This window comes from Lipotes vexillifer, unplaced genomic scaffold (genome assembly GCF_000442215.2).
Source record: "Lipotes vexillifer unplaced genomic scaffold, Lipotes_vexillifer_v1.1 scaffold710, whole genome shotgun sequence".
Lineage (NCBI taxonomy): Eukaryota > Metazoa > Chordata > Mammalia > Artiodactyla > Lipotidae > Lipotes > Lipotes vexillifer.
In genome coordinates, this window is record NW_006789347.1 from 1,063,081 (window position 1) to 1,076,627 (window position 13,547).

A 13,547-nucleotide genomic window follows, 5' to 3' on the forward strand; every position below is an offset into this window, starting at 1 on the left:
GTCTTTTCATTTGTTTCTGGATCTCTTGTTTAGAAAATATTAGGAAGAGCATTCATGCAAAAAATTTGCCAGAAACCAGAGCGTCTCTTGGTAGAAATTAAGCAATAGACCCTATGAGGTGGGCACATCTTCTTTGATTTTGTACTTCCCTTTTTTTTTTTCAGAGTTAAAACAGTGGTTGTTATTGGGGAATTAGATCTGGGTAACTTTTATTTACAATTTTCTGCATCCTTTCACTTTTATCATTAAAACAATAGGCATTGCTCTCCTAAAAGTAGTATAAGTAGTATGCCCATTTTCTTTTTTTCCGAACAACCTTCTATTGAAGTATAGTTGATTTACAATGTTGTGTTAGTTCCAGGTATACACAGCAAAGTGATTCAGTTATGCATATATGTGTGTGTGTATATATATATATATATATATATATATATATATATATATATACTCTTTATCAGATTCTTTTCCATTATAGGTTATTAAAAGATATTGACTATAGTTCTCTGTGCCATACAGTAGGTCCTTGTTGTTGTACTCCCCTGACAATTGCAGAGAACTAGCTCAAATCATGCTTGTTGAGCACTAAGTGAGTGGAAATACTTGGAAGCACCTGTACTTATTTTAAGTAACTTTTTCTATAGGTGTTTCCCATTACCTGATTTTTAAAAAATTACAAAGGTGTGGAATGTACAGCTTGCAATCTGTCTTAATTTTATTTTGTGTTGCTAACAATGGCAGTTTTAAATATGGTACCTTTTGTAGGCTAACACAGCTTTTCTGCTATTGCTTATAAATATTTTTCTCAGTATTTCCTGGAGTGTTGTTTCTGTAAGACTGTCAGGCCTACTTTTTGTACCTAGCACTACCTGATGATGATGGTGGCTGTGCTTTTCAGTCATTAGGTCAGTGTTTTCCTCATGTATATTTGGACCATTTTGTTTTCCTGTCATTCTTCAGGTGCTTCTTAAGTGCTTATCACATATATTCTAGAAATCGGGGTAAACATGGCAAATGTGTGCACTTCTGCAGTTTTTATGTGTGCATGTGTATTTTTTGTTTGTTTGTTTAACTGGTCAAGTGGCATGTGTTTTTGCCTAACACAGTGAATATTTTATATCAAGCCTGACCTTCCTGCCTGTAGGAATATCTGGTTTATAATCTGGTTTTCGCCATTCATATGTATAGACTAGGGAGAACAGGCAGTTGAGTGAAATAGGAGTACTCACTAACCTGATTATTTGGCCAGGTGTCCACTCATTGTCACATTGCTTCATATCTTAAATCATGTTGTCTGTTTTCTTCCCTTTTGTTCTACCTGATTAGAGAAACTTTCTTAAGAAAAACTAAAACCTAAGTTCTTTCTGGCTTGCTATTATGACATCACTTATGCCTCTTGTGACCTCATATAGTTTTTATTAAAAACCTGTGTGAGCCATTTCAAATATCAGTCCTTTGGCTTCCACAACATAATATTTTGGCTTTCTTATGAGTTTGTTTTAAATCATTCTGACTGAAGATTTAAAAAAATAAACCGCAATCCATTCTTCCCCACTAATTTAATGGCTATTTTAATAATATAAAAATTTTAAAAATTTATTTCTCAACTTTATATTCTGACCCACTGATGTGTCTGTCCATTTCTGAGTAAGTCACAGTTATATGGTAGCTTTTTAAACTATAAAAACGACTTTTACCAAGCAGAAGTGCAGGTTGTGCCTCATTACTCTTTTCTGGAATGTCTCAGTTCATAGTCACAGATTTGTTCTTTTTATCTTTAACATTTCTTTTCACCTCAATTTCCTCTTATATTTTCCTTCTGCTTGGTCCTTAACTCTCCTTTTGACTGTTTTCTCCAGACTTCCCATCCTTCTCTATTTCATCTTTGTTTCATTCCTCCAAAACTTAATTTTACATTGGCCTTTTCCCCTAAACTTAGTTTTCTTTCTCAGGTCCTTTTGGCTGCCTCACTGTCACATCAAATAGCCTTATCCAAATTTATATTTATTACTGCAAAATGATTCCCTTCTCAACTGAACTGCACTGTCTATGTGTATTAACACCACCACCCCATAAGACCCCTGGAATCAAAACCCTAAGTCATTCATACTTTAATCCTTTCTTCTATGTCAAGATATTTCTCGGTTCCCACTGATGCTTCATGAAGCATCTCCTCTCTCTCCCTCCCCGTTCATTTCTCCTACATGAATCATATTCCAGGTCATGTCACTTTATACCTATATTATTCACACTCCTTTTTAACTGACCCTTCCCTGTTCAACTTACTTTGCATATGTCTGTGAACTTCATCTAATAACAAACTTTATGTTACTATTCATTTTAAACTGAGCATCTCATTCCCTCATTCCCTCTTCATCTAACAATAGAGAGTACCCATTAAATGCCAAGTAAGCTTCTCAGTGCTGGGCCTGGAAAAGTGAACAAAACATGTCCTGGTCCTTGCTCTCTTGGAGCTTATGTTATAATGGTGGGTGGGGTGAGGAGGGAGAGGAAGCAGTAAATGAACAAGGCCATTCTGGTTTGTGAAAAATACTATTGTGTGATAGAGTGTGGAGGTACAATGGGAGTGTTGATTTAGGCTCTGTGGCCCAGAGACTTTGTGGGTGTCCCAGAGACTTTTATTTGAGCTGAGAAATTAGGGCAGCAGGGATCAGCCAGGTTGGGAAAGATAGGAGAGAAGAAAATAGATAAGAAAATCCTGAAAAACATTTTAATGAGTGAGAGGCTTTCATGTCTCCCCCATAGTAATAGATAGGATAGTCTTTAAAGTAAAGATAAGAACTCTGTACACAATCACAGTAGCATCTCAGGCATCATGCAGAGGGGGAAGGGATAAATTATTCACAGATAGAGCTGAGGAAATATAATATGTCATTCTTTGGTTGGCTGTTTCTTGGAGCCCATTTATGCCTATGGGACAGGGAATATGTAGCAAAATAAAACAGATATAGGTGAGAAATTCCATCATTGGAGTGATTTTTTTTCCACTTAATATTCAGATTACTTAATTTATAGTTTCTATTCTCTATTCAAGAGCAGCAAAGAATTTGTTTTGACCAAGTTATTTCTGATATTTTCCAGAAGATCTGTTTATTGGAATACTGAGATAAGGAGGTCAAGTTTCTATATTTGATGACTAGAGATTAAGTCCCAAATCTGTCCTGACATCTCAGGCTTCCAAATACTACTCATAGACATCAGGGATGGGACTGATCCATGGCTTCCAGGGTGTGGCTAAATCAGGCAATCACCAGAAAGACAAGAAGAACTAACTGTAAGCAAAGTCCCATAGGCAGTAAGAGTGGGACAGAATAGCCTTGGATTTAGTTGTGTTCTTAAAGAAATACAATTTTCAGAAATTTCCAGCTTCTTTCTTACAAGTTCTTGATGTGGGCCTGTGAGAATCTGAGGTTTGACTGGAACACTGGAGTTTCTTTAGACACTATATAATAAGCCATCATATTCTCCATATGAAATTGTATTTTTTGGTGATCCCCATGGTAATACAGATGTAGCTAATCTCTTTTTATTTTATACAAGGAAATCATTCATGTATTCATTCATTTTTAGAAATTGTGTCCATTATCCACTCTGTCATTGGTTCTATGATCATGCATATGTTTGAAAAAATTGGATGTTCTGTTAATGCTGTGGCTTTGTTACATGCTTTGTAGGAAAATGTTTATTCTTTATGCCTCTGGTCTGTTTCAACTAAATTTGGCTTGGTGCTTGGCTGTTAGCTATAGGCATTCAGTGATGTTTATCCTTGTTAAAGCTGCTTTTGCTTCTGAAATTTTACATCGTTTTCAAAACCACCTTGTCGCAAACTCAGAAGTCTGTGGCACTTAAAAGGCTTGCTTAAGTTCTTGACATTTACACTTCCTCAGGTAGTTCTTCAAATTTTTAATAGTTGATAATTTTTTTCTGTCTCTGAGGAAGGTATCTTCTTGTAACAGTTTAGTTCTCCAGGGCTGTGGTCTAGTTACTTTGTGTAGTATTATGGTAAAGAGCACTCAATGAACAGATAATGATAATGTTAGAGCTTTTGGCTCAGTAATGAAAGATAAACTATATAGCCTACATTATAATTGACTGGAGCAGGGTGCTTTATAATGTTTTCTGTATTCCCAGAAGCATGTGATATTTACTAGCTTTACTTTTATTTTTATTACTTCTGTAGTTTGCATGATTAACTTATCAGTGTCAGAAGTACTAAAATAAGTCCTGATTTTTCAGCATAGGTGTAATGAAACAAATATTATGCTTAAAGTGACAGTCCTCCAATTAACATTCATCAAGCATATACTCAGGTATTTGCTAGGTGCTCGGCCAGATCCAGAAGTAAATCATATGTGGCTGCTGACATCAGGAATCTTTGAAGTTGTGTGGGAGATTATACCCTTATGAAATAGAACTTTCAGAGTGACCTGCGTGGCTTTGCCTAGGGCAGGAGGGGCAGATACTTTACTAAGGACACTATCACCAGGGTCTCAAAGTTGAAATTCATCCACTGGTTTAAAAAAAAAAAATTAACAACTAGTGTGAATACTGGTTACATTTAAAGGCTGTCTCTAATGTTTATGATGTCTTACATTTTTATTTGAACTTTTCTTATATATCTTAATGTAAACTCTTATGTTATTTTCTCCCTAGTTTACTAGAAAACGGTCAGTTTGAAATTGTGACAGGTGGCTGGGTTATGCCTGATGAAGCTGCTCCACATTATTTTGCCTTAATTGACCAACTAATTGAAGGACATCAGTGGCTGGAAAAAAATCTAGGTATGTATTCGTATCTTTCTCTTTCATTTGGACTGCTTCGGGCAATTAATTTTGGGGAATGTGAGATAGGGCTTTTTATTTTTTTTAATAACTAATTTTTCTAGCACTGATTATTACTGAATAATTTATTTTGTTATTGATTTATGATGTTTCTTGGATCATAAACTCAGTTACAAAGATATAATATGGTCACTCTTAGGGTCATCTACCTTGTTTCACCTATTATTTTATCAATTTTACCTATTTATTAATTTTAGTATTTTTTTCTAAAACTATCCCCCTGGGATTGTAATTATATATTAGTTAAGACCCTTGATCATAAAAGGCAAAAACCTAGTTTACTAGCTTAAGCAAAGAAAGAAAAAAGGAAAGAAAAATGTTAGTTTTGTCATTGAGAATTCCAGAGATAGGGTAGCTTCAGGTAAGGTTGGATCCAGGGGACTTAGATTATGTTGTCGGGATACTGTCTCTTGACTCTGCCATAGAAAACCAGGACTCTGATCTTCTTGGTCTAACAATTAGGAGGAGTTTTCCTTAATACCTTACCTAATTGACCCACTTTGGATTAGGCGCTTATCTCTGAGCCAGTTTACTGAGGCCAGAGTTAAAGGAGCTGAAATCACTGAGGCCTGGTTAATTTGATGGAAATGATCATGTGGGGAGAGTAGTTTGGGGCAGGGTCAGCCTTGCCTGAACCATGTGAATGGGTCCTCCATGGGGAAGAGGTATCCTGTTAAAACAAGAAGTGGGGAAGGCTATTCTAACTGATAAAATCAGATGTTCATACAACTCATAAGAACATGGGACTACTCGAAATCTTTGTGATATCGAGTATTTGCATTCTGCAACATGGTATGTAATTGTTTTCAAATATTTCATATCTCTCAGTACAATTTTGTAGTTTATGGTAAATATACATGTTTTTATTGAAGTTATTTCTAAATATTTTATTATTTTAAAGTATTCTTCTGTTAGGGATAAAAACCCCCAACCCCATTAATATTTTATTTACTTTTTATTTTGGAATAATTTCAAACTTAAAAGTTGTAGGAATACTACAAAGAGCTCTCATAAGGCCCCCAACCAGATTCACCAGTCATTATTTTGACACATTTGCCTTATTTTTTCCTCTTTCCATATTGTTATTGTTGTGATTGTTATAGAGTAAGTTGCAGATACCATACTTGTGCTGAAAAGAGTTAACATAGCAGATCTGAAACTGCTATCCTTAGAAAGATCTTGCTTGCAAAGTTGGCTGTTGGCTGGTGTCTGAGGACTTGGATTTCTTAAATGATGAGTGACTCACTGTGTTTAAACTATACAAACAGTGCAGTGTATGCTAAACATTTGTTTCCCTTCTGGGAGTCTAGAATCATATTATGTACTAGACAGAGGGTGCCTGCATGACCAGACCCCAGTAAAAACCTTGGACACTGAGTCTCTAGTGAGCTTTCTGGGTTGACAGCATTTCAGGTATTGTCACCATTCACTGGTGGAGTAATTAACTCATCCTGGGTGATGCCACAGGGAGAGAACTCTTAGAAGCTTGTGCCTGGTTTCCTGTGGACTCTGCCCTGTGTGCCTTTACTCTTTGCTGATTTTGCTTTGTATCTTTTCACTATAATAAATCATAGCTGTGGGTATGACTATATGTCTAGTGCTATAAGTTTTCTTAAGTCGTGAAATCTGGGAGTGGACTTGGGGACCCCCTACTCAGTGCCACTTTTCTTAAATACTTAATTATATTCTAAGCCAAAATATTCACTTTATAAACCTCAGTTTTTGTGGATATTTTTCTTTATGTTTAGCTTTTATGGATGTGTAATTTACATGCAGTGCAACACATAAATCTTAACTGTAGAGTGTGAGTTTTGACAAATGTAACTCTGACTGCACCTTGTAAATTAGAGTAGTGTTCTCAGTTTTGTTTAAACAGTTTAGAACAACATGTTGTTTTGGACACTGTTTTTACATTTGGTTATGGGATACTTTTTAAATTGTTTAGTCTTTGGTGGTTAATTTCTGCTTTTATTAACTTTATTATATAGATTTGACCATTAGAAGCTAAGTTTGAGTTTTTAAGGTTATCTTTTGCCTAAAATATCCATTTTTTAACTGTTCTCTGACTGCTCTTAAGCTTTAATATTAGATATATTTGGAATAATCCAGTTTTATTAATTATATTATTCATGTTGCTCATGTTCTAATTTTTAAGTCTATTAGATTTGCCAAAAACTGAGTGATGTATTTTACTCTTTTTAATGATTGTTTCCTGTAATTTTTCTTGTTTTTACTTTTTTATATTTTGACAGTCTTATTCTTACATGAAAACACAAAATCTTTCCTGGTTTTATTGGCATATGTACCCTCTTTATAAAATTTTGGATTTTTCATATACTGCATTTCCTCCCTAAGTTTGTCACTTGCCCCCTTTAAAAAAATAGATTTGCTTATACCCAGGAAAATCCTAGAAGGATACTGGGGTCCCCTCTGTGTCTCTCCCTAGCTTCTACCTCACTTTGTATCAGTTTTTAAAAATGTAGTTTACGTTCTTTCTCTTCTACATCATTACTTCTCAGGGATTCTTTAATCTATTGCAGCTAGGTTGCTATTCCCGTGTATCAGGTGATTTTGATGCGGAAAAGATCATCAGTGATGATGAAATCTCAGACATCACTAACTTTTCATGTTGATTTTTATTCTTGTTTGTAAGCTTATTCTGTCCTAGTTATTTGGGACAACACATACTCCTTTTTTTAATTTTATAGCTTAATTTCATTTCATTTCAAATTTGTAGAGTCGCATGATAGTATTTGAGAGGGGCTCCTGTATATCCTGTAGCGTTGGCCCTCTGTATTCACCAGTTCCACATCTGATGATTCAACCAACAGTGGATGGAAAATAATTGAAAAAAAAAATCTGGAAAGTTCCAAATAGCAAAACTTGAATTTGCCATGCCTGGCAGCTACTTACATAGTATTTACATTGTATTTATCACTATTTACATAGCATTTACATTGTGTATTATAAGTAATCTGGAGGTGATTTAAATTATAGGCATACCTCATTTTACTGTGCTTCACAGATACTACGTTTTTTACAGATTGAAGATTTGTCACAACCCTGTGTTGAGCAAGTCTGTTGGTGTCATTTTTCCAACAGCATTTGTTCACTTTGTGTCTCTGTGTCACATTTTGGTAATTCTAGCAATATTTCAGACTTTTTCATTGTTAATGTATTTGTTATGGTGATCTGAGATCAGTGATCTTTGTTTCTATTGCAGAAGGATTATGACTTGCTGTAGGCTAGCGATGCTTAGCTGATTTTTAGCAATAAAGTTTTATTTTGTTTTGGTTTTCTTCCAGTTTTATTGAGATATAATTGATATACAGCACTGTGTAGATTTAAGATATACAGCATAGTGATTTGAATTACATACATCGTGAAAAGATTATCTCAGCAAGTTTAGTGAACATCTGTCACCTCATATAAATACAAAATTAAAGAAACAGAAAACACAATTTTCTCTTGTCTGAGAACTCTTAGGATTTGACTCTCTTAACAGCTTTCATATATAACATACAGCAGTGTTAATTATATTTATCGTGTTGTACGTTACATTCCTAGTACTTATTTATCTTTATAACTGGAAGTTTACCTTTTGCCTGTCTTCATTCAATTCCTTCTCCCACCCTCACCTCTAGTAACCATAGATCTGATCTCTTTTTCTATAAGTTTGTTTGTTTGTTTTTGAAGTATATTTGACCTACAACATTATGTTAGTTCCTGTTATACAGCATAGTGATTTGATATTTCTGTGCGTTTCAAATTGATCATCACGATAAGCCTAGATATGGCACCATGCAAAGACATTACATAGTTATTGACTGTATTCCCCACACTGTACATTTCATACCCATGACTCAGTTATTTTGCAACTGGAAGTTTGTACTTAATTTCCCTCACCTATTTCTTTCCTCCTCCCAGCCCCCTCCCTTCTGGCAACCACCTGTTTGTTCTCTGTATCTATGACTGTTTATGTTTTATTATGTTTATTCATTTTGTTTTTTAGCTTCCACATATAAGTGAAATCATTACAGTATTTGTCTTTCTCTGTCTGACTTATTTCATCAGAAATATGTCCTCAAGTTCCATCAGTGTTGTCACAAATGGCAAGATTTCATTCTTTCATATGCCTGAATAGGATTCCATTTTATATATATATGTATGTGTATATATATATATATATATATATATGCACATATATATACACACACACACACACCACCACATTTTCTTTATTCATTGATCCATCTGTGGATACTTAGGTTGCTTCCATATCTTGGCTATTGTAAATAATGCTGCAGTGAACATGGGGGTACATGTATCTTTTCAAATTCGTGTTTTTGTTTTCTTCAGATCAATACCCAGGAGTGGAATTGCTGGGCCATATGGTAGTTCTCTTTTTAATTTTTTGAGAATTCTCCATACTGTTTTCCATAGTGGCTGTACCAATTTACATTCCCACCAACAGTGCACAAGGGTTCTTTTTCCTCCACATATAAAGTATTTTTTAACTAAGGTGTGTACATTTTCTTTATACATAATGCTATTGTACACTTAATAGACTACCGTAAACATAACTTTTATATGTACTGGGAAGCCAAAATATTGTGATATTCGCTTTATTGCAGTGGTCTGGAACCAAACCCACAGTATCTTGGAGGTATGCCTGTATACAAGAGGATGTGTGTAGGTTATATGCAACTACTACACCATTTTATATGACTTGACATCCAAAGATTCTGGTATCTTCAGGGGTCCTGAAACCAGTCTTACCTGGATACCAAGGGACTCTAGTTAGATTCCCATACATGTTTTTCTGAACCATTTGAGAGTAAGCTGGAGGCATCTTGTCTCTTTGTCTCTCAATACTTCATTGTGTTATTTCATAAGAAATAAGGATGTTTTCTTAGATAAGCAGAAGATAGTTATCAAATCAGGAGCGTTAGCAATACTACAATCTATTTCACAGGTTATATTCAAATTTTGTCAATTGACTCAGTAATGTTCTTTAATAAAGACTGCTTTTTCCCCTCCCAGTCCAGGATCCAACCTAGGATCACGTAATGCTTGTAGTTGTCATGTCCTTTTAGTCTCCTTAACCTGAAACAGACCTCAGCCTTTCTCTGGATTTCTTGATGTTGATATTTTTGAGGAGTGCAGACCTCTGTTGTAGAAAGTCTCTCAATTTGAGTTTGTCTGTTTCCTTATGATTAGCTTTAGGTTATTTATCTATCTGATCTATCTATGTAATCTAATCTAATTTATTTTGCTAGAATATCACTGTAGTTATTTTCTGTGTCCTCAATGCATGCTGTCAGAAGGCACTTGTCATCTCTTTGTCCCCATATTGGTGCTGCTATTCTTGATCACTTGTTTAAGTTGTGTCTTTTAATTTTCTTTACTGTACTGTTATATTTTCTGCCTTTTGAATTAATAACTAATTTGTAGGACATACATTGAGAATAGGTAAATATACTGTTCCTCATCAAACTTTAATGTTTTAGTTTTAGGATCCATTGATGATTTTCTAATTCCATCATTGCTTCTATAATTATAAGTTAGTATTCTATTAATACTAAAAGGAAGAGCTTTCCTTTTTATTTTCAATTTATTTGTGAGCTCATGGATTCTTATTTTATTCAATGGGCTGTAGTCCAGTACTATTAGTATTTATTTTGATTCCCCAGTTGTCCTGCATTTGGCCAGTGGAAGCCCCTTCAACTATCTCCTGATTTATTTTTATATGTTCCCATGACCCTTTGACCATTTCTTTAATTTATGCCCCAAGAATATGTTCCAGGGTTATCTTGTACTTTCCTAGCCTCAGCCCTGGAATAAGTAATTTCTTTAAGGTTATTTTTAATAGAGCATGGCATTTAGAGGTCAAAGTCTGGGATCGAAGATAATGTTGTTTGGTACTGAGGTGTTATTGCACTGAGCTAGGAAATGTGTGTGTGTGTGTGTGCATGTGTGTGTATATATATATATATATATAGAGAGAGAGAGAGAGAGAGAGAGAGAGGGAGAGTTTGTTTAAATATATATTTGTGTGTATATATGTATATTTATTCATGTTAGTACTACTATCTCCTATTTCAACCCAGTATCATAGGGTTCTGCTCTTTCATATTTACATATTCTATAGTTCCTTTTCTTAACAGTGTAAAACCTGGCTCCTTTATTCTAATTTACTCAGTCTTGAAATACATGAAAGTTTCAGAATTGCTAAACCTGTACTACCACAAAAGCCCAAAATTACTAAATAGAGTTCAAGATTTCTTTATAATTTTTTGGAGGTAAATTACATATGTGAAATGGACAGATTATACGGTCACTTTGAGTTTTGACACATACTCTTGGTCCTCTGACAGTTCTGACTTTTCCTTCTCAGTCTCCTTGGTGGCTTCTCACCTCTGTGTTAATCTTCAATATTGTTCTACAGAGTTCTCTCTGTTCTCTTTTCTGTTATCCTGTGTTACACCTATTTGCATCATAATCTCTGCAACTAGAATCAGGATCAAGATTGGCTCATTTTTGTAATCCTAGGCCTCTTTTAGTCTTCGGCATATGCAAGGTGCTTGAGTGTTTGAGTGAAAAAAATGTGCACAATTCTATTACTTATGTCGATTTATAGGTTGTTTGTAGAAGCCTTCTTTGAGAATCCTGAATAAATAAAAGATCAGATTTGTATAATGCCCAATGAATAATCTTATTTCATTAATTCTAACCTGTGCATTTATTATGTTTTTTATATTTTATCCTCTGTGAAATTGAGATATAGCTTTAGGGCTTCACTCTTAGAATTGGTATGAGTCAGCTGTGAAAAATTCTGTTGACCCATTCTTGGTAGAAAGCACCAGCATAAAAATGTCTTAAGATTTAATGAAACATGGTACAGTTACTTTGGCCATTTCTGCTACTGTATATTATGATGATTTGGGACTATTGTAAGCTATAAAAGATAGTTTAAAATCCCTTAACGTTGGGGTTGGGGAGTGCAAGTTGAAATGACTTAGGTTACTTTTCTATATCATGTAACAGGGAGTTGCTGGGTTATGCGTCTCCACAGAAGACAGGACTGTTAGATCCTAGAGGGCAATGACTTGGTCCTGGTTCTTTCTCTGCCTCCACTGAGTGCAGTAGAGTGCTTATTTCACCTCCAACTGATTAACTTCCAGTGTTATTCACCCTGCCCGGGAGAACACAGCAGTGGCAGAATCTTCCTCTCAGGGAGTCCTGCTGGGAATGCTCGCTAAGGGTAATGCTGGGCAGCCCCTTTATTTTAGAATCCAGGAGACCAGAAGAACTCTGATGGGTCTAAATGTGTTGTGACTTCTTCTATTTCATTTATCAATTTAAAACAATAACACATTTTCTTTATCAACAGGGGTGAAACCTCGGTCTGGCTGGTCTATCGATCCTTTTGGACATTCACCAACAATGGCTTATCTTCTAAAACGTGCTGGATTTTCTCACATGCTTATCCAGAGAGTTCATTATGCAGTTAAAAAACATTTTGCATTGCATAAAACGCTGGAGTTTTTTTGGAGACAGAATTGGGGTATGTAGGGTTTGATGAAAGTTGAAGATCTCACTTGACCTAGATGTTATTTCACAGGGGTTATGAACTCATGCTGTTATGGGTTTTATTCAGAGTGTCAGTCTTGAAAATATGGTTGCCTAAAGATACACATAATTGTGTTTTCAATGTATTTGTGTCAGGAGTCTTTTAAGCATTGGTGAAGATATTTATCTATAGAACATTGTAGATTCTTCTTTAAGCCTAATGGAAGTAAATAAATACAAGTAATTAGTCTTTTGCAAGTAATTAATGCTTTCACTTGCTTGTCTTTTAAAAAGTACCTGTTTTATCACAAACTTGTATGTGCATTAGAACTAATGTCCAGTCATGTATCTCATATTCAGCCAGTGTTTCTTCCTTCTGTCTCTCCTATCTCTGCATCTAGTAAGAGTTGCCTTTTAAAACCTTAATCCTATCCTACTATAACAGCCCTCCTATTACCTGTGTCGCTTGTTTTCACACTGTTCTGTGGGCACGCAGGTGTTTTAAGGATGTGCTTCTCCAGCTCTTTGCTGGGGCAGAGGTGACAATATTTAGGCCTCCTGAGAAGCCTTTGCCTTTCCCACCCCCCATGTAATTCAGAACACCTTATTTTCTTACTTAATTTTATTTATTGAGTCCTTATTATGGGCCATGCATGGTGTTAGATGCTTTATATTCACTCTTTCATTGAATCTTTATAATTCTTTAAATTAGTTTCTATAATTATCCCTTTTAAATGGTGAAGAAATGGAGGCTTAGATATGTGAAGCCATTTGCCAAAAGTAATACAGGTAGTGGGTACAGAGCTGAGATTTGAATCCAGTTCTGTGCTGTTCCAAAGCCCAGGTCCCTAACCCCTAGTATATACCACCATCAGTATTAAGTTATTGGTAAAATTTCATCTGAAAAAAGGAATTCATTGCTAAGACAATGTTCAGAAATCACTATATTACATCATACTTGCTTCTCTGTGTAATCTATGACCCTCCTGAAGTGTTTCGGAAGAGTCATTTGTAAATTTAGATGGTATCTTTATGTGTACTGTTGTTTTTTTCAATAAGGAAACATATTAGCTATATAATTTTTTATCCTGGAAAATTAAACCTAATCTGTAGGGA

The 13,547-nt window shown here is 35.1% G+C and overlaps 1 protein-coding gene across 1 annotated transcript in view; it reads left to right on the forward strand.

Moving 5' to 3' along the window:
• The window catches only part of MAN2A1 (mannosidase alpha class 2A member 1), a 161,179-nt gene that overhangs the window by 58,316 nt on the left and 89,316 nt on the right, over positions 1-13,547 (forward strand). Inside the window, exons 5-6 of the mRNA XM_007462587.1 lie at positions 4,672-4,799; positions 12,253-12,426. Coding sequence (XP_007462649.1) covers positions 4,672-4,799; positions 12,253-12,426 — 302 coding nt within the window. The remainder of the gene's footprint in view (positions 1-4,671; positions 4,800-12,252; positions 12,427-13,547) is intronic.